Source organism: Silurus meridionalis, chromosome 20, assembly GCF_014805685.1.
Source record: "Silurus meridionalis isolate SWU-2019-XX chromosome 20, ASM1480568v1, whole genome shotgun sequence".
NCBI classification, from domain to species: Eukaryota; Metazoa; Chordata; class Actinopteri; order Siluriformes; family Siluridae; genus Silurus; species Silurus meridionalis.
Genome location: NC_060903.1, coordinates 5494381 through 5517511, shown reverse-complemented (window position 1 = coordinate 5517511; position 23131 = coordinate 5494381). Strand labels below are relative to the sequence as shown.

Below are 23131 nucleotides of genomic sequence, written 5' to 3'. Positions count from 1 at the left end.
CCTAGCCTACCCAGAAGTCTTAAAGAGTGCTGATCAATATTGTGTAGTGTACTGTAATGTGTTAATAATTGAACACATTACAGTACATAATTTAGCAAAACAGAGCAATTTACACTGATTACACAAGTGATACACAAGTGAAAAACACTGATTATCTGTTCATCATGGCACATGTTAGTGGGTGGGATAATATTAGGCAGTAATTCAAAATATTTTCCTCAAAGTTGACGTGTTAGAAGCAGGAAAAATGGGCAAGCCTAGGAATCAGAACTTGACAAATTATGATGTCTAGACATCTGGGTCAGAGCATCTCCTAAACTGCAGTTCATGTGGGATGGTCAGTATCTATTAAAAACGGTCCAAGTAAGGAACAGTGATGAACCGGCGACAGCCAAGACTCATTATTGCACGTGTAGAAAATCACTCAGATTGCTGAAGAAGTTAAAGCTGTTAATGTGCAACAGGTCAGAACTGTTTTGGCAGCAAAACGTGAACCAACACAATATTAGGCAGGTGGTCATAATGTTATGGCTGATTGGTGTATATGCATGTGGCAGTGGGCATGTGGAGGGAAAAGCGGGACGGAACGAGCTGTAGGAAGAACACCTGTAGGTGTTGAGACTAACCAGTCGCTCTGTTTCAGTGTCCAGTGATGCAGATACAAAGAAGAAAAACAAGAGCTAAAATTGGGCTTTAAAACACCAAGAACACACAAAAAAAATTTAACTCTAACACTGAGGCAACTGAACTCATTAATTGTCATTAGGTAGGAGAGCCTGACAGCCTGACAGCATCCCAACGTGTCGTACTGCATTTGTACAATTTTGTTGTAGCGCTATCTTCATTGTAAGGCCAAACTCGGGGACTACCTGTATATCATACGTTTCTTCTTCAAAGAAATCTAATATGGTTGCTTTCGCCAAATCTCTACTGACGCTCCGTTACAGTGGGAATTCAGAGCTTGGCAAGATCAAGGAATTGCCCTGGTGGTTCCAGCCTTCTATTTGACATTGACAAATCCCAGGAAACATTGAGCTTTAGAATGTTTTTATGGCCTTTTCCAGATCTGAGGGCCTATAGGATTGTGATGGTCTACACAATGTTACATGGACTTGATAGCTTGGTTTTCGGTCTGGAATAAAAATGTGGAATCTTTAACACACAGGTGCCTTTCCAGGTTCGGTTCTAGAGAGAAATCAAGATAATCTAGCAAACAGGATGCACCCGAACTCAAATGTAAACGAGTACTAAGTGCAGTGAGGTATTTCGGGTTTTAATAAATTGTAGACACTGTATTGATGTCAAAATAAAATGTCTGTATAAATTAATACATTTTCTAACCCGCTATATTGATGTTACTTATTTTTGATGGCTTGTATTTGAGAGACTCACAGATCTCTGACTATGCTTATCAATGACAAATCAGCTTTCAAACAGTTTTAGCGTTGTACTCTGTCACATGGTGGCTAAACGAGGTGCTATCAAAAAGTTTTGAGACTTTTGTAACTCGCCAACAGATGGCAGCGCAAGGCCGCATGCATGGTCACAGGGTGCACCGAAATTCATAAGTCAGTGTGCCAGAAGACATCGTCCAGTGTACATCAGGAGCTGTGCAACCGGTGCTACTCTTATCACGTGCGTTACCACGTCTGCTATTCTGGCCACGTGCATCCGCTGTCACCGAGCTCTCCTCACACGTTAGTTTCTCACTGGAAACAACATGATCTCACTTCCACACCCATACTACTCGTGTGGATTAGCCTTCTTTACAAAAAATGAAGATCCAGCTCAAAGGTCGCCCGGATCGCAGAAGTTCCTTGACACGCTTCGAAACAAAGACTGTCAGGACAAATTCCAGAAGTTGCAGGAACGCTGTGAGTGCTGTATTGCTGTGCAAGGGGACTATTTTGATACCACCTCGTATGTGCAGCAGTTTTAAAATATATAATAGTTTAAAGCAAATAGATGAGATCCTTTTGTAGTTTGGCTCAAGCATGAGAGCAAGTCTTTGAAAATTTCTACAAGCGTCTCATTTATAACAATGTACCTCCCACTGCGCTGTAGGAAAGCTAGGATCTAGTTTGTTCTGTTGTGTGTGTGTGTGTGTGTGTGTGTGTGTGTTTATACCCCTACAGATTAACAAAAATGTCCTTGTAGACGTGTGATGATCCATACCACCTGAACACTTTAAAAGCACCAGGAAGAATGCCGAGGCAGACGCGGTTTGACTGGCATCTCTCTGTGTAGACAGCTGGGATTAAAGCAGTCAATCACCTTAAGCTGCGAGTCCATAAAAAAAGGCAACAAACTACGGGGGCCATAAATTCAATTCGCCGCTCGTCACAAAGGAGAAAGAGAGAGCGGGGGAAAATTGAGGAGGAGAAATATTGAAGGCCATTACCCAGCTCTAGCGGCTCCGGGAGAGAGAAGGAAAGGAGGATTTAGAAGCGGGCGCCTCTATAAATTCATATCAACTGACTGGCGGAGGCCTGAGCCGGACAGCCTACTGTACATCAATACACGGCCTTTATGTCCTTCCAGAGGGGATACACTCTCGGTCAAGGACAGCACTCGTAAAGACGCGGCATGCACGCGCATCAAAACAAAGAGAGTGCGGGCTGTTAACATAAAATGCGCATCAATCATCTTCACAGCCTCGTCAGCCGACACACTCCGTGTCACGTTCCCACACCCTGGAGAAAGTTTGAGACTGATATATTGCTCTGTGAATAGCAAGTACACCCTTTTAGTGTTGAACTTTTTTCTTTTTTTTTTTTTTTTTGCTGGGTGCTTGGGAAAGTATGAGAGTGTGCGGTGTATGACGTGGACTCACGTTTGATGGTCAGTTCTCCGTAGTTGGACACGCCTACTCCCTTGGTGGAATGGACTATGCAGCGGTAGCGACCCGAGTCCTGCTTTGTGGTGTTCACTACGTCGAACATACCAATGAACCGCTGGTTATTCCACGGTTTGGTGGCCTTCATTGGAGCTTCTCGTCCACCGATTCCCTGCAGCCACACACACACACACATGCATAGCCTGCTTACTGAAACTGAATATTTAATAAATTTTAAGTCATTTATTTAAATGTGTTATATACATTATATAGACAAAAGTATTGGGACACCTGACTTTTCCAGGCATATGTGGATTCGCATACACATAAAGACATGAAAATGTTTGTGTGAGCATCAGTTTGTCGGCCTGTCAGCCACATCTGTGCAGAAGTGCTTTAGTCTGTTATTGCGTTCATTGTAACATATTTGCGTGTTTGTATTCTTGGCTGAAAGTTTTCATTTTCAATCATCTCTCCACCATGTGTGCGACTTTCCCCAGCTGTCACCCAGCGTAACAGGCAGATGGGGGCCATTTGTTCACTGGAGATCTTTCTTCATTACTGTCATCGGGGGACTTCACTTAATGTTTGACTTTCTTTCGCCGGGTAATGAGGATGTGTTTATTTAAGTAACTAACTACCTGGCAGAAGTCCTGCACACACAGAGCATCTAGAAACAGAGCATGAGGGCGAGAAAAACAGAGAACGAGACTGGAGATTTGATTAATGTATGGCAAGGTAGAGTATAAACTAAAAAAAAGACAAATTTGCTGGTGAATTATTAGCAACCTGTGGTGGACAATAACAAAGTAAATGTAATTCATTACTGTACTTAAGAAGCTTTTTTGCGTATCTGTATTTTACAGAAGTATTTCTATTTGGGGAGACGTTTACTTTAATTTCACTACATTTCAAAGTCTAATACTTAACTACATTTTGTGAACTTTTATGAAAAAAAAAAACGTAACTGGTTAAACACGCAGCAAGCAACCAATCAGGGTCGAGTGCACGCTCCGTTTTAAGCTTGTTTCGATTGACGCTTGGTGGAATCTACTTATCACCAACATACAGTTCAGCACCAGTTCAACAGCAAGCAGAACATTTAGAGAGGAATAAATGATGGAAGAAACTCCAGACTCGAACTCGCCACAACACCCGTGTCTTTATTTGCACTATTTTAATAAAGTAGTTAAAATCAGAGTTTGACTCATTAATATAATTCTATTAATAGGTAAAGCAAAGAGTCTTGTGACAAAAATGATAATAGGAACATTATAGACATAATAAATAAATAAAAAGATACTTAAGTACAGTTGAAGGCAAATACTTTTGTACTTTTACTCAAGTGAAAGTTTGAATGGAGCACTTTAATATTATTTATTATTTTACCTACTGTATCTCTACTTTCCTATAAGACACGATGTTTAAGGGTGTCTTAATGTTTTAAAATTCATTTCACTGGCGGCTGCATAGTGAAGAAGAGAGTTGGGAAAACGTGTATAGCTATGTGATGTGTGACCTTGCCATACCTTGCAAGAGAGAGAGAGAGAGAGAGAGAGAGAGAGAGAGAGAGAGAGAGAGAGAGAGAGAGAGAGAGAGAGAGAAAGAGAGGGAGAGTGTGTGATAGAGGCTGTGGTTTATAAAATGCCACACTGAAAACTTGATGAGGCATTAGAAAGCTTTACAAGCTCCATATACAAGATGTAGAGGTGGGGTGCAAAGAAAGCAAGAATGAAAAAGGGATGAAAGACAAAGGAGGGGTGAAAAGAGTTCCCCGTCTGAATAAGACGAGCTTGGTGTGATGTGGTCCAGCCAAGCGAAACAGGTAGAGTTCGAGTTTGACCTCTACCTGTTTGATCACTGCTTGATTCTAATTGGTCAGAAGCTGTGGATGAATTTGAATAGTATGGTTGATATTAATGGTAATACACAGAGGTATGTATGGCTTCTAGTTCACGTGAATAGTCGGTATGATAAAGCACAAACAGTCTCTGTGACGTGTAGCTGGGTCTCTACTGTGATGAAAGCAAACACACTGCGAGCACCGAGAGCAACATCTCAACCTATTTACCCAGAACACTGTGATTAGGCAAATGCTCAGGTGGGGTTGGAGCTGGTGTAAATAAGCCTGATATCCCAATAGCTAATGTAAACCACATTGGAGAAGCTAAGATCAGCCCTCAGCTAATATTAATATTTATAGGCGGCTTTGAAGCTGTGGCAAAATGGCGCATTTGAATTTTTACATTAGTTTCAATGGAGAAATGTGTGTTTGCAAGAAATGTGTGTGTGTGTGTGTGTGTGTGTGTGTGTGTGTGCATGTGTGTGTGTGTAACCTGCAGCCACAGGTGAAAGTAGTCTCTCCATTCTCCGTTGACGGTGCAGTGAAAGGTGGCTATCTGGCCTGCGTTCACCTCCACTCCTTTGATATGGAGGAAGTGTGGCGTCGTCACTGCGCACAAAAACAATACAAACACTTTCCGTGTTAGCGAACGAATTACACAATCGCTTTCATATCTCTGTTCTCCAGTGTCTAAAATGGTACTCTGATACCTACTCAGGAAATATATAATTCTTTACAATATTGCAATGCATTGTGGGATGTCAGAAGTAGACTAGACGTTCTACACTAGGCTATCTTTTAGCAAAACTGCCTACAGAGGAAACAGGATGTGGATTTGGGCATACAGTTCCTTATAGCTACACTTTAAATACTACCATGTGATTGTCATATACAGTGCATCCGGAAAGTCTTCACAGCACTTCACTTTTCCTACATTTGGTTATGTTACAGCCTTATTTCAAAACGGATTAAATTCATTATTTTCCTCAAAATTCTACAAACAATTCCACTGTGCTCATTGGGATCTTCAATGCTGCAGAAAGTTTTTTGTACCCTTTCCCAGATCTGTGCCTCAATACTTTCCTGATACACTGTACAAATAAAGTAAATATAAAGTATTGCTAACTCAGCCCATAACCCCTTACCCTGTAGCTGTTCATGTGACTTGTATCTATTATTTGAATAAGGACATGCATTACTGCATTTATTTTTTTTAGACGTGTCTCGCTTTGCACGTTGTTTACAGGCACCGGTTTGTCGATTGCCACTTATTTGGCTTCTATAAACACCTTACAGTTGAATCTTTTCCATAAACAAATTGGATTCACACAATAACAACATTTAGAGGGACAAACAAATGATGCCACATTTGTTTTTAATGTAATTAATCCAATGATGCTCTCAAGAAAATTAATAGTAGACAGTAAAAGACAGCATAATAATCAAGTATAACGAATATTAATTCATTTATTTTACGCTTATGTCTCACCACTGTTGAATTCTGGTATCTGATTGCTGAAAGGTAAAGGTGCTTTATAATTGTCACATATACGTACTTAAAGCACAGGAAAAAATTCTTTCTTTGCATTTCCCAGTGATATTAGGAAGCTGGGGTCAGAGCAGCTATGTCACAGCACCCCTGGAGCACAGAGGATATAAGAACCTTGCTCAAGGGCCCCAAGAGCGGCAGCTTGGCGATACTAGGGCTTGACCCCCCGACCTTCCGATTAGTAACCCAGAGCCTTAACCATTAAAAGGTGTAGAATAATTTTATAAGTGTTAATATGGCAATATATTTATATATATATATATGGGGATGTTTATGCAATGAGAAAGTATCGTCTTGTCATGTGGTTGTATTTGATTTATAAACTAAACAGTTGCCAGTGTTGGCAATAAAACTCTTCAGGACATAGGAAGATAATCGCAGAGTTTACATTTACGGTATTTGGCGGACGCCCTTATCTGGAGTAACTTTCAATTTTCTCCTTTGATATCACCCAAATGAGGATAGGTTCCCCTTTTGAGTCTGGTTCCTCTCAAGGTTTCTTCTTCATAACATCTAAGGGAGTTTTTCTTACCACAGTCGCTGCTCATCAGGGATAAATACACATCGTTCACCTCAACTGTTAAATTCTGTAAAGCTGCTTTGAGACAATGTTGTGAAAAGCGCTATAGAAATAAACTTGACTTGACTTGACAAGTGAACAGTTGAGGGTTAAGGGATTTGAATTCAGGACCTTCAAATTAGAGGTCCAGCGTCTTACCCACTAACAGCACGCACCTGTCATGTTTCAGTCTGTATTTAACTCTTCAGCATATTTAGGAAGTCATTTTAGCAGTTCATCTCATACCAAATAAAAGGTTATTGTATTTTTTTCCTGTACCTTCTGCTTCTATTGCTCATTATTAAGAACATCTGCCAAAAAAAAAAAAAACATGGAAAAATCAATGTCTTAGCTTTTTATTTTTGCATCAGCTAGATTGAAATCCTATTACGTTATTCATAGTCCGCTAATACAATCTCAAATCTCAAACTCAACAGATTGCTCTGTGATACTTTAATTAGTCTATCTCCGCCTCATATATCCGAATCAATATGCATTTATAACAAGAGACAATCTCTGGGATGCAGTCCCATGTAAATCAAGTTATGAAACGCAATGTTTGATTACTCGTCTCGGGCGGAAATCAAGTCGCGGTGACCTTGAGTCGATACGTGAGCCATTCTTCAAAGACTGTAACGCCGTTAATTTAATCTCTTCCTCTCGCTCATCTTCCCTTGGCTCAATATTTCATCAGTTACTTTTCTGTTAGAAATAGCGTTGCTTTTATTACTTTGACCCACCATACTTTTCTATGGCAGGTTGCCTGTAAACTAGTTCTCTCTTCAGTAAAGTAGTTTTTTTTTTCTCTTTAATGATAGATAGACCCCCTGTAGTGTTAATGGCACCTTGGAGTGAAGGCAGCCATGCCTTCTGCTTTCATGCATAGGAAATGAATGCGACTTTTTTAAATGTAAAAAAACAAAACAAAGGCCGGTTCCATCACTCAATTTAACTCTCAGAAAATCAGCATTAAAGCTTGGAATAATGAAAGCTTTACTCAAAATTACACTGACTAGATCTTTGACTGATCTGTGGTGATAGTTAGTGTCATACTTTGACAGGCTCAAATGTGTGCTTCCTAGCAACATGGGTCTTTGGAAACAGAGTCGAGACGAGGCAGGTTTTTGACCATTTAGGATAAAAAATGTAAAAAAGCGTTTATGATACATTTTTTATATTATTATAATTTTAAACAGGGATCCCAGTCTGACTCTGACGCCAACATGCAGATTTTTACCTTCAGATTTTTTACCTGAATTGTGCCTAATGAAATATGTAATAATAACAATATGTGAATAATTTAGGATATCTATATACAAGCATATATTGTTGTAATGTATGGAAGTCCTACCAATTCAAACTTTATTGTTTTTTCTAAATATATCTAAGGCTGTTTAATATTCAATTTGTTGTCAATTATGTCAAGATACACTATATGGACAAAAGTTCATTCACCTGAGCGAGGAGACCCAAACCTATTCAAGCTGAAGATATAATTTACTATCTGTCTGTCTGTCTGTCTGTCTGTCTGTCTGTCTGTCTATCTAGCTAGCTAGCTAGCTAGCTAGCTATAGATTTATCTGGCCGTTACCAATTAAAGACTAAATGTGGAATAGGGTGTCCAAAAGCTTATATGAATCTTCTGATCAGGTGATTATATTTCTCTCCAGTGTGGCCTGTCATTTGCACTCGCACACCTCCAAATAAAACTTGTTAGAAGTAAGAAAGTCATCCCCACTTTTCCTAGTCTGGACAAAGTACATAAGCACCAGAATGTTACTACTCAATCTGCTTCTCGCCTTTCCTTCTCAAAGCCATAACCAATGTTTATTGGTGTGCAGAGACTCTAAAAAGAGGCTGCTAACGCTCTTGAAAGAAATGAGTATAGTTGAATTTACACACTTATTCTCTAAGTACAGCCGGCTGTGAAGAGCGACGAGGACACATTCTCAGACAGAGTGCTTTGCCCAGTGTGAATTTAGATTTATTCCTTCCAGTGCGAAAAAAAAAAAGTATATCGTTAATTTTAATTCCTTCTTTTACATTAATGTGTTTAATGTAAAGCACTTGTTTCACTCTATAAAATCTGCTCATCTTTGAGGGAACGAGTGTTAACTGAACCCTAAACTGCATCCTACAGTACAAGAATGATCTGAGAAAGCTGTAAGCTGAATGGACCGGAAAAAACTGAATATGACAAACTTTAAACTAGGTCCTGTTTCTGTATTTATGTTCATACAGTTTCCTTAAACAGACAGTATCGATTAATAACCAAAAGTAATGTTAATAATAAAAGCAATGAGCTCCAGTTATCATTAAGAGTAAGAACAAAGTAGTAGTACATAGAAATAGTACAGACCTACTGTACAAGCAACTGGTTATATGTGTGTATGTGTGACAGGGGGAGATGATTGTGGACTGCAAAAAGGGACACCTTCTAAAAAATATGGCTTTGTGACTGTTCAAATTTTAAACCTACCTGGAAAATTGTTCCTCAAATGGCATTTTGTGTGAATAAATAACCAAAATGATTCATCTTCAATAAAGTGCCATTACTTTACTCAGGACACTGTCACCATGTGATCAGGACGTCTTAGTGCACTTTTATTCAGGTAAAATACAATTAAAAACAGTCAAATTTGACCCGGTAAACACACAAAAAAAAACATTTTATTCTGTTAATTCTGTTAATGATAGACTTCATACTAATGCTCAGCTTGTGACATTAAAATGAATGAGAAATATTTTTTCAAATGTCAAGCAAAAGCCTCTAAAGCAACACAACTGGCTTGGGGGATGAAGATTATAATTTTTTTTTTCCGGCAGATGCTCAAAGCAATTTTTGTGCACAATAATAAAGAATCGAGGCATTTTTTATTGCTTGGGAACCTTTAGTGTTACACCGTGATGTCTTTAATGTGGGTCTTCTCTTGGAAATGTCATGTCTAATAAGGGACAGTGTCACTATTTTCAGTGACACACTTTATTCTAAAATAAAGTGTTATCATTGTTAACAGTGTGTTAACATTACTGACATGCTGAAGTTATGCCACAAATTTTGCTCTCAATCGTGCAACGTGCTCCCGAGTGCAGATCTATTTTGCATTGTGTATTATGGCCATGTGTTCTGGTTTGTCTTTTGACTTGTTATGATGTTATAGAGTTCACTTGAGCCTCACTTCCCTCTCCCTGTATAAATATGGTTTTGAATTGTTTTGGCTGCCTTTTCCTTTTGATAGCAGATGTGCCTATTCCGATTTTATCATCCTGGAACTCCTGCATCATCAGCTCCCATGTGACTAATTCCATATAGAACATAAAGCATAAGTTAGTACCAGGATGTACACATGAACTTTTTTTTATGTATAGTGTAGATCTATAGAAAATAGACTGATATTTTTCAGGATGTCTGAAAAAAAAATAGAACAAATTGTTGTTAAATTGTCTGTTTCATCATGGGGAGGATTTGCCCTTACTGCACTGATGGCCTTGGACAACGACATCCTTGATAGCCAGAAAACCACGCTGGCCTGAGGTCACAGCTTCGAAAATGATCTGCAGAGGAAAAAGAAAAGGCCATAACCACAGTGATAAATGAACACACCTTTAAAATGTGACACACACACACACACACACACACGGGCAATGTGACAAAAAATAAAAAACGGGGGTTGTCACAGAAAGGGTTAATCATGATCTGTAATGTCAAATTAGCAGGACTTTAAGAACAGGATAGACAGCAGAAATATAGTTTAAATACATATATATAAATATATAATGTAGCATGGAGAAATCAATCTAAATATAAAATATTGCTCACAAACTATCGGTCACTTTCTAAATAATACTTTTAAAGTATAATTATATATAAATAAATTGTTTTTTTACAGATGCAAATAGGTCAAAAATGATGCATCGCTATACAATGCAACTTTTATCTGATGCACACTTTTTTAAATCGATGCATCTCATCTTTATGCTTTATGCTGATATATGTATATATGCAGTATCTCACTAAAGTGAGTACGCCCCTCACATTTCAGCATTCATTTCAGTATATCTTTTAAAGGGACAATACTATAGAAATGAAACATGGATATATTTAAGCGTAGTCAATGTGCAGCTTGTATAACAGTATACATTTACTGTCCTCTGAAAATAATTTAACATGCAGTGAATAATTAAAAAATTGCCGGCAACAAAAGTAAGTACACCCTATGTGATAACAGCTATAGCTAACAGCTATAGCGTCGTGTAATGATGCAAAGCCACATGTCCTATTCATCATGTTCATGTTTTTTGTCTGCTTGGCAGGACCATACAAATCTGTGTATCTCGTATTAGAGCAGTTAAAATTTGGTGCTTTGAGTACAATTCTCTCATACTGACCACTGGATGTTCAACATGCACCTCATGGCAAAAACTCTCTAAGATTTAAGAATTTGTATTGTTGCTCTCCATTCAGATGACCGAGGCTATAAGAAGATCTGTAACACCCTGAAACTGAGTTACAGGTTACAGTGCAGTGGCCAGGGTCATACAGAGGTTTTCCAAAAGGGGTTTCCACTTGAGTCCTCGTGCTGTGCGTCAGATGCACAAAGTTTCAAAAAAACAGATGCATGATTGCTGCAGCATTGCTTTAGAGGTTGCAGAAGCAGAATGTCCGTTTGTCAGTGCTCAGACCAAACGCTGCACGCTGCAACAAGTCAGTTTACATGGCAGTCGCCCCAGAGGAAAGCCTCTTCTTGAAGGCAACATGTCTACGAGCATGACTTACTGGAACCATGTCCTGTGGGCTGATGAGACTAAGATAAACTTGTTTGGTTTAGATGGTGTCCAGCATGTGTGGCGATGCCATGGTGAAAAGCACCAAAAAAATTGTGTCTTGCCTACAGTCAAGCATGGTGGTGGTAGCATCATGGTCTGGGGCTGAATGAGTGCTGCTGGTACTGGGAAGCTGTGGTTCAATGAGGGAAACATAGATTCCAACATGTACTGTGACATTCGTGAACGTGAGAACGTGATGCCCTCCTTGCAAAAACTGGGCTGAACGCCAGTTTTCCAACATGAAAACGACCCGAAAGACACCACAAAGATGACAAGTGGCTTGGTGGGAAACGTGAAGATAATTAAGTGACCAATTCTGTTTTCAGACCTGAACCCTTCTTAACACCTGTGGGGCATCCTCAAGCGGAAAGTGGAGAAGCGCCATGTGTCTAACATCCAGCAGCTTTGTGATGTCATTGTGGAGGAGTGGTAGAGGATCCCAGCAACAACCTGTGCAGCTTTGGTGAATTCCATACCCAGGAGGATTAAGGCCATGCTGGCTAACAATGGTGCTTACACAAAATGTTGACACTTTGGACACAGTTTTGACATGTTCACTTAGGGTCTACTCATTTTTGTACTCATATAGCATTACATTTACATTTGGAGAAAACTTAGGGGTGTGTTGTTATGAACAACTCTGTGGTAGTAACAGTGCATCTGCTTCACTGTATGGCGCACTGTGTGCAGGATTATCCGAATGTCTCTATGAGCTAATCCTATAAAACAGGATCTATACCCTGTGGACCTCAGCCAAATTGTTTAAAGACATTCCTTTAACACTAAAATAAAACACAGCCGCTCATACAGAAAACATGTGGCATGACACATGTGCAAGTACAGTCGAGGACTATTTTTATACGGTGTATTTTATGCATTCATAATAATATTTCCCCATTAAAAGTAAACAGTAATTAATTGAAAGAAGTAAGCGGAGAATTTCACTGTCTACAAACACTGTCCAGAGCTACAACTATTTTAAATACTATAATGTCAACAAAAGCCAACAATCTTTTCAACATAAATATAAAAAACGTTCAATATAAATATATAGTTTTATATATATATACTGTATATAGTTTTGTAAAAGAACCCATGCACCCAGTTGAGAAAAAAAAAGCTAATCACAGACATGTCTCCTTTTCTGGGTGTGGTGTATCCCAGCCATTCCTCATCTACAGTAGTAACCCACAGCATGCTCACATATCACACTGCTCTTTCAAAATACACACCCACAAGCAGAACCACTATTCATTCCTGCTTGGTGCATTCATATTAGATCTACAACCAATTGCAATAATAGTTTACTTAAATTTTAATCACGTGTCTTCTTTTAAATCCAAAACCCAGTTGCTGTTTGGTCTATAATATGCTCCTTGCCCTGAACCACAATCTAATTGCACTGTATCTATTTCAAAATGGCTTCCAGAGCAAACTGATGCTTTTACACAAACCTTACAAAACATTGCATTTACACTGATATCTAGGGCATATTGCAAAGAAGTCGAGTGCAATTATGGGCTCTGTTTAGGGACCCAGCGGAGGAAGCTTGGCTGTACTGGGATTTGAACTCATGACCTTTCAACCCAAAGACTTAACTACTGCTTCCACTTTCTATTTTGCCCTTTTAAATATTTGTATTGAAGTGAGGATTTATATCCACACTGTCTGTCTGTCTGTCTGTCTGTCTGTCTGTCTGTCTGTCATCTTCAAACTACTAACACTTACATGATTTTATTCTTTATTTAATAGTATCATTCCACAATAAAAAAAATCAGATATAGAGTTCAAATTTAATCATGATTATAGAGGTGTAAAGACTTGATTCACTATACAGTTGTTGCAATACAATTAAATTTGATATACTGTATATATATAAACAAAAGAAGAGATCATGTGACTACAGTTCTCTCGCATCCTTGATGTGACACATCACACTACATGGTACAGAGTCATATTTTTGCATCATCATGCATAATGTCAGGATATTAATTATTTATTTTTAAACTAATTATTATCTGTTATTTCTGGAAGGAAATTCAGGAAGCCAGTGGCTTTTGGTTGCTGTCTGACACTGTTATTAAAACATGGCTCAGAAAAAAAAAATGACTGAGCCACTCACTTAGGCACATAATATAACAGCCGCTCTGTGAACAATGTGTCATTTATTTAAAACGAGCAACAGTCTTCACTAAATGTGGCCTCGATATCATTTATATTATCTCCATACTGTAATTAGCATCAGAAAGACAAAAGAGGGCATCTGATTCAGCCTGTACCAGCTAATAGGAGTGAAATGGTCTGGATTTGTTGCAGTTTTGGAATCAAAAGTGTGATGACGCAAAAGAAAAAAGAAAGAAAAAAATCTTTAGATTCAGATAATCTTTGCACCCTAAAAGTGACAATCTGCTCCGAATGCATGGCATAAACGATTAAAAAGTTTTGGTGTGCATCCTGACTACAATTTAATTAGAATGGAGAAGATGGAGAAAGGCACAGAATCAACCCCATAATTACAAAATAATGTCCAAAGCACCAGGTGGTTCGTTCTGACAATCACTTGGGATACTGTGCAATTAAAGCTACCTATAATTACTTTGACTTTGCTAATTAGGCACGAATCTATGGAGCACTGTCTCTATTCTTGTCTCCATTCACTAAGCAGAAATCATCACTTGCTCTCGGCTGGTGAAACCTTTCACAACACTGAACATGATGCGTAACTTTCTGAGGAGACCTGACATGTCGTCTAAACCTTCTGAGGGAAAAAGGTATGAATATCAAAATCTGCAGAAACCTTTTGGATACAGTAATATTACTGGTCAAAAGCCTATGATGTCAGACATAAAGATTCATTAGGGATTTAAAAAAAACATGGATCTCCTACATGGATATAAACAGTGATGTGAATAAAAAGAGGACTACAGTAATTCTGCAACTAGAGATGTAAATTGGGACTGGTTGAAAAGAACAAATGCACGAGTGAAGGCTGTTGCTTTTACTGTATGTGAGTCATCTGTCATCAGCTTATGGGACAAACAAAGACCATGCTAATTAACATGTACTTTACATAAACATTACATAGTGCTATGTGCATTTTTTCATCCTTAGTTACAGTGGTTTAAATCAGGACAACAGATTATAAAGATATTTTAGCAAATAGAACCAAACTAATATAATTATTGGCCTTAAAGATACACTACAGGGACAAAAAAAATTGTTGGTTTGATGCTCAAAATCCCATTCCTCATTTAGTCTACACATGCTGTAATAATAATCTTTACTCTTCTGGAAAGATGTTCCACTAAATTTAAGAGTATAATTGTGGTGATTTGTGCTCATTTAGCCACAAGGGTATTAGTAAAGTCAGGTAGTGATGTAGGTTAAGGAGGCCTGGGGTGCACTCAGCGTACCACTTCATCCCAAAGGGCAGAACTCAAACATACACATTCGAAACTCAATTCAATTCATATACACCCATGTCTATAGCAGCACCCCTATTACATTACAATATAACTGTGTTCATGCTGTTTTAAACACTTACTCAATTGCTGCTGTTGCTGTTTTGCACACATTTCAAACTTCCACCAACTGCTTCTAGTATAAGTTTAGTATAAGAACTGTATCATATTTACATATAAACTCTTTGTATACAGTTCTTATATTTTTCGCACATTATACTGTATAGCATAATATACAATCTGCGCTATTTTGTGTATATGTGTTTTTCACTGTGTCAGCTATATATGATGATGATGACAATAAAAGTTTCTTGACTTGACTATAAAGCAGGCCTCGCACAAAAAAGCCTCCAACCCATGGCTTTGTGCACAGGGCCACTGTCATGCTGAGACAGATTTGCGTGTTCTTGTTTAAAGGAAAATGCTACTGCATCCAAAGACATCCTATACAATTGTGTGCCTCCAACTTTGTGGTGACAGTTTGAGGAAGACCCACATATGGCTGGAAAATTCTAATGTCTGATACTGTATATCAGTGGTCCCCAACCCCCGAGCCGGTCCGTGGGTCAATTATGCCGCACAGAAAGAATACATAACACATGATTTCCGTTTTATTTATTATCTGATTCTGAACGATGTTTTATTGTGGAAAATTACTGGATTTTCTCCACCACATCTGTCTATGACTCATTTTTGATGCATGTCATGATGCTCGCCTCGGTCACGTCTTACCTCCAATCCGCTACCTTCTTAAGGGGCCGCTTCGTCCGCTAACACATAATACATGACTGCTAAATTGAAACCCCCAAGCTAGCAAAATGAACAAAAAACAACACAGTGGATTCACTATTCATATTAAGAAAATACCAGTTTTTATGCCGGTCGTATCATTTTATTTTGTTGCATTTTTCCGCCACAAATTAAAAGCCGGTTTGTGAAAATGTTATCTGACATTAAACCGGTCCGTGGCACAAAAAAAATGTTGGGGACCTCTGCTATAGATAAATGGATGTATAAACAGATGAATGGTATCTTAAGTTTGTGATCTAGCAAACCAGTGTTGATTTATTTATTGATAGAGACTGGATATGGGCGTCTGCTAAATGCCGGTAATGTAAATGTAGTATCACCCATAGTAAAGGCTGTGTGAGAGAAAAAGTAGGAGTGGCTTTATATGTAATGCATGCTGTGTAAACATTACATCATTACAGCAGAAAAAATACCAGAAGCCACCTCTGAGTCGAGCATTTTTTATTTTTTTTTGGCTTAATTACTCATCAGCGAGGTCAGGAGTGCTGCGACCCCGAAGTCGGACTTATTAACTGTAACTAGGCTCATTCTAAAATGTAAACAGAATTTTAATAAAGTATGTGTGCATGTGCTCTGGGGTGCACAGTAGCAGCGATGAAATGCTTACAGAATTTTTGTAATATAACAACATATTTTATTTTGATAATATACATCTCTGTTACTATTTTAAAAGTGCAGAATAGACAAAACTAGAATTCGTCCGAGAAAGAAGTTTTGTCAGTCAGGTTATTATGCATGTTATGCATATTATGCACAGTGCATGTAGGGGGCGTGGCCTCAGTAACCCTGTAGCAAGTGTGCTGTGTGCATGTGACTGATGAATGTGCAGAGTGGAAATTGACTTAAATCGCATCAAATCTGGCTGTTTGAACCAAGATTGTCTTTTTCAATTAGATTGTTTTTTTCAATGATAAGTTCCTGGATATTGGCTAACCAGAAAATTTGTAAATTCCAAGTTTATTCCCATTATCCCCCTTTAATTCTTATGGAAAGTCTTGAAAGTTCCTGGAATTTTGCAACCCCAGACACAACACTCTTTACTTTTGACTTAGGCTACGGACACAACGTTTTCCAACAGACATTTGCATTACATTGGTAATTCCCAATACTACTGTTGATCATACATAATGGATGGATGTACATTATTATCCCTATGGAGAATTTTGGGTTATTGTAAGTAAAATACTGTGGTTACAAACCACCAATTATGAATTCAGTTGATGTAGATGAGGCTGAGGAACTGTTGTTTCCCCACACCCACGAGGTTTCAAGTTTTACTTATCGTATGTAACGATGTCAGTGACAGTTTGTACAATGAGATTTTTTAGTGAGGCTACATGCAAACTACAGCAAACATTAAATATAAAGCCTTAAACAATATTAAGCAGTAAGAAGGAAAAGGAGAAAAAAGTAATCATGAGGCACAAGAAAGTTCGAATTATTTACAGTATGTACAGAAGTGTGTGTATATATATATATATATATATATATATATATATATATATATATATATATATATATATATATATATATATATATGTGAAATGAATTTTATTAATATTTACATATTTGACATATTAGCATGAGGTATTTTTATAGCAAAAATTTTAATTAAATATAGAAGACAAGTAGAATGTATAAGTACAGCCCTAATAAATACCTTTACAGTTATAGATTGCATTTTATCCTTTACAACAAGTGCACAGAGGACATGAATAACTGTCCAAACACATGTGCATGGCTAACATACTATGCAAGTCTGAGCTCATAGCTACAAGTTCTTGCACACAGTATATAGGAGCCTCAAAGTCTCTCCAAATAGAACACCATTTACTCAGAATTACCCTCAGTTTTACACGGGATGTGTTTGTAGTTTTGTTGGCGTACCACCACAAACATCCCCGGCTTTATATCACCTTTTATAAGAACCCCTGCATCAACAGCAAAATGATCTGCTGAATTAAAAACGACTGTGTGTTTTTATCTCCCTTAAGTGAACTGGTAAAAATTGTTTTAATATTTCTCTAGTCCCCGAGATATATGAAGCACGCATTACGTCTCAACAGGATTACAGAAGCTTAAATAATTTATTGCACACATACAGCACCCGCTGAGAACCGAAGGCACAGAATCATTCAGTCAGAACTCTTTGCATTTAAACAGCACCTTAATGCCACGTCTATACATGTTTTATAACTACTCTATAAATGAACAAGCTCCTAATGAGGCCTGGGTGCTATGAGTGTACTAGCCACCTCTCATCAGAACCCATCTGTCTGCCACGCCACTGCCGGTTCTAATGGGCTCATTTGGCTTAGCGGCGCTCTCCTTTGCGAGGTACGGGGGTCTTGGTCTGCCAATTAACACCAGACTTCTCCAAGAACCCCGGAGAGAGGACACCTAATAAGCAGGCATGTGTGAAATCAGCCTCCTCTCTGTGGACCCCAGCGTAGCCTGCCACATGTGAAAATGAACCACTAGACAGGGAGAGAATGTAATATTTTTTTTTCCTAATATAATAGGGGAGGGTGGTTTTCATTATTTCGTGAGAGCGAGATAGAGAGAGAGAGAGTGTGCGAAAAAGAGACGGTGATGCGAGGTTGGGGAGGACAGAAGTGAAAGAAGGCTACATGGAGAAAAAATACAGACGTGAGAAGATGAAAGGACAGCTAGATCACCTGCTCTGAGGTGTGAGTGTACAGTTGATTAGGAAACCACATACCATTATATATGAAAGATTACATCCAACTATATGCGCATAAGGTACAATACAACTGAGGTGATAATTTTCACTTATACATTAGAAACGTTATTTTTCTGATGGCACCTATAACATAAAAATAAATCAGAAATAGTACTTAGCATTTATTGCCACAGTGCTGTTAAATTCTCCATTCTGATTGGTATAGAAAGTGTTGAAATTTCTATAACTGCAGTTCAAATGACTGCACAGTAGATTTTTTTCTATTGTAACAACTTACCGGTACACACGCTTCACATAAATGGATTTAAAGCATGTATAATTGTTAATATGATCTCTGTAAAGATGGTGGATTTTGTTGTTTCAGGTGTCTTGCTTTTTTGCTGCATTTTATTTGTCTTATTAACTTCAAGAGGAAAAAAGACTGATTCTAACAATCAGTTTAATAAAATGTTTTATAATGTTATTCGAGTATGCTATCTTTTTGACATGTCTTATCCTCTGCACAATCTTGCATTACTCTCTCTTTCTCTCTCTCTCTCTCTTATATATATATATATATATATATATATATATATATATATATATATATATATATATATATATATATATACAGTCAGTATATATACTACATGTTTTTATCTACTGCACCTTCTGTACAATATACTTATATATATATATATATATATATATATATATATATATATATATATATATATATATATATATATATATATATATATATATGGACCCCATACCTTTATTTACATATTTGCTATTTATTGTAAATAGGCCACTTATGCACTTCTGGTTAGATGTTAACATGTACATTTAACAATGACAATATAATTAAACCGAATTCAATGTAATCTCTTATTTCATGTAAACAAAAAAAAAACAAATAAAAGTAAAAAAATGTCATTATTGTAACAAACAGAATTGTAATTATTTGGCAAATGCTGCAAAATCGGAGAAAGAAAAAAATCTGATTGTGATCTTTTTTTATATAATCAACCACAAGGTAGTAACAGTGTGTCACATTTATGCCATAAGACTACACTTCCCATCAGCCATTGCACTAGCCATTGTGTTTGTTTCTGCACTTAAACTTCGTGGTTATCTACGGTTCATACTCAACATTGTGTCTTTGTCCCATGTTCACAGTTTCGCTCTTTGTTTATTTGTTTATTTTGTGTTTACTTTTGCATTTTGTATTGTGCGCCCTTGGTTAAAATTTTATTGCACTGGAATATGGGTTAAGATCTGTGTTTAAGTTATATAGGAACTAGGTGTATCACTTCTATAGATAATAAAACACTGCAAAACAAGCAAAACAGAGATCCATCGTCCACTCGTTACGCACGCTTTATTCCTCACCTGGTAGAAGTTGGGCCAATAGGTGCTGATGGCTAATTCTACTTGGGTCCAGCTCCGGCTAACAGGCCCTGAAATGTTCCACACGGGCCGACCTGTGGGGCTGTTGTTCTCTTTGATGTAGATGTTGAGATACCCGGGGCTGCCCCCCTCCCTGCCAGACACCAGGTACTGAAAGGTGACGCAGTGTGTGTCGTTCTCTTTAAGTTGAGGGCTCAGCAGCTGGGCTCGCTGTCCAGCAAAACGGCCTGATGCATTCATCATCATGAAGGCTGAGCCTGGTAGACAAAGAAGCAAAAAAAAGGAAAACATACACAATTATGACTGGACTGTCACCTGCAGTGCACTTACAATAAGCTACACTATACAGACAAAAGTTTGTGGACACATGATTAAAAGATTCGTATGTCATCCCACTCCACACTTAGTCTCCATGTGCTGCTATAATAACCTCCAGTCTTCTGGGAAGATGTTTCACCAGATTTGTGAAGATTTGTGCTTGTGGAGATTTGTTAAATTCACAAAATCGGAACCCACCATCATTATTATATTGTGAGTTTGAATAAAAAATGGATTTTATGGATAACCTCCACTCTCCTGAAAAGATGCTCCACTAGATTTCAGAGTGTGCTTGTGGAGATTTGTGCTCATTCCTCCAAAGGGTGTTAGTAAAGTCAGGTACTAATGTAGATGAAGGTCTGGGGTGCAGTCAGTGTTCCACTTTATCACAATGGTGTTCATTAGGGATGAAGTCAGAGCTCTATAGCAGGCCACTAAAGATCTTCCAAACCATGTAAAGCACATCTTAATAGAGCTGGCTTTGTGTACGGGGGCATGGTCATACTGAAACACGTTTGGGTCTCATAGTTCAAGTAAAGGGAAAATTTAATGCCACTATATCAAGAGACATCCTATATAATTATGAGCCAGGTTGTGGTAACAGTTTGTGGAAGGACCACATATAAATGAAAAAGTCAGGTGTACCACTAGGTTTGTCTATATAGTGTATAAGAAAGTAGAACCTACTTCTAAAATTAACTGATTTTTACTATTCAGTCACAAACACTCTTTTCTGACACGAAAAAATCTAAGCTGGTGAGCAACTTATTACATAACCTGTTTCATGGATGTTCTGCAACATGAAATGTAACTGTAAATAGATAAAAAGTGTTTTATTCTTGATCGAAATTGTGGTATTATAAATAAAATAATCAACATGTTGCAGATTTCTTTCCTTTAAAAGCATGCCCTGTTTGTTTTTGTTTCCTGATAATGCATTCAACGAAATTATGTTCTAGAGGAATGTTGCACAATCCTGCTCTTGAATTCTGGGAAATAAACCTCTCCTCGTCCTGCTCCTCGTACTGCACTGTAAGGTTTACTGAAACACGTGGCATACGTTATAATGTGTTAATCAACGCGGTAAAAGCCTTTTTCCGTTCGTAATTGATTAAAGCGGAGTCACTTCATTAAAGCGGCGCCTTAATTCATCTTAATTAGCCACGCTAATTAATATATATCTGATCTCATTACAGCACTAAGCTGCAGACAGATCAGCATATACAATGGCTCTCTACAGAAATACCACACTGTAAATTACACTGGGAAGTACTCTTCTTACACACACACACACACACACACACACACACGCAAACACACAAATAATGTATCTGAAGTATTACTGCTGACATTTAGCTGATCTGGTCACTACACAAAATAATAGAAGAAATGCTCAACTAGCTTTAAAGTCTTTCAGTGATTCTAATTACACACACACACACACACACACACACACACACACACACACACACACACACATACAGAACATTTTGACACGAGTTCCTTGAATAATTATCGAATGGCATAAAGGTTAATATGACTCTTACCTTGCTAGCCAATAACACATGTGTAAGGGATTATATTGACAATTGTTTCAGAGAAAAGGCCAGCCACCTATCAGCTCTCACACCTACTGAAATCCTATTTCGTTTTTCTGTCTTCCTCTCTCTCTCTCTCTCTCTCTCTCTCTCTCTCTCTCGCTCTCTACCTCTCTCTCTTGACCTCTATTTCGCTCTCATAGCGATAATGAGGAAAGTTGCAGCATTTGACATCAAAGCTCCACTAGGTCATGTTTCTGACATGTAGCTGAATGTAGCTGGCATGTAAACTTTACAGAAACAGATATCTGAGAACGAGAGAAAGAGAGAGAGAGAGAGAGAGAGAGAGAGAGAGAGAGAGAGAGAGAAAGACAAAGATGTAGTAAAAATAAAATAGAATGTAATAGTAAAAAGGTAAAATGAAGCATTATGTTTAAATATAGATGTATGAACAAAGCATGATTTTCCTATTCCAGAACACCACAATAGGGTTGAGCTTAATGGCATCATTCAGAGTATCTTCCACTCCAACCCATTAAAACATATCCTCATGAAGATGGCTTTGTGCATTGTCATGCTGGAACAGGTTTGAGTCATCCTGTACTATTGTGTGCCTCAGAGTTTATAGTAACAATTTGAGGAAGAACTACATATGGCTGGAAAACTCAGGTGTCCCAATATTTTGGTTCATATATTAGGGGTGTAACGGTACACAAAGGTCAATGTTCGGTACTTAGCTCGGATTTTAAGTCACGGTTTGGGTTCTATTTCGGTTCATTTAGGGGGAAGAAATGCAAAACATAAAATTGCAGGCTTTTTGTTTTTATTAATGCCGTTTATTACTATAAACATTTGTAAAAAATCAACAGTTTACATTTCTATTTTTATAAACTATTACTATACCTATAACTATAAACTATAACTATTTTTTATAACAAATACCTGCTTAGCTTGAATAAAAATTTTATATATAAATATTAAATTGATAAAATCAAACATATATATATATATATATATATATATATATATATATATATATATATATATATATATATATATATATACAGGAGTGCAGAATTATTAGGCAAATGAGTATTTTGACCACATCATCCTCGTTATGCATGTTGTCTTACTCCAAGCTGTATAGGCTGGAAAGCCTACTACCAATTAAGCATATTAGGTGATGTGCATCTCTGTAATGAGAAGGGTGTGGTCTAATGACATCAACACCCTATATCAGGTGTGCATAATTATTAGGCAACTTCCTTTCCTTTGGCAAAATGGGTCAAAAGAA

General features: G+C 37.7%; 1 protein-coding gene across 7 annotated transcripts in view; it reads right to left on the bottom strand.

Annotated features, from left to right (window-relative positions):
* LOC124403123 (receptor-type tyrosine-protein phosphatase mu-like) overlaps positions 1–23131 on the bottom strand; it is a 226667-nt gene that overhangs the window by 127430 nt on the left and 76106 nt on the right. For all 7 annotated transcript variants that reach the window (XM_046876725.1, XM_046876726.1, XM_046876727.1 and 4 more), the window contains exons 3-6: positions 19964–20238; positions 10264–10342; positions 5173–5288; positions 2834–3008 (exon numbers count right to left, since the gene is read on the bottom strand). In XM_046876725.1, coding sequence (XP_046732681.1) covers positions 2834–3008; positions 5173–5288; positions 10264–10342; positions 19964–20238 — 645 coding nt within the window. The remainder of the gene's footprint in view (positions 1–2833; positions 3009–5172; positions 5289–10263; positions 10343–19963; positions 20239–23131) is intronic.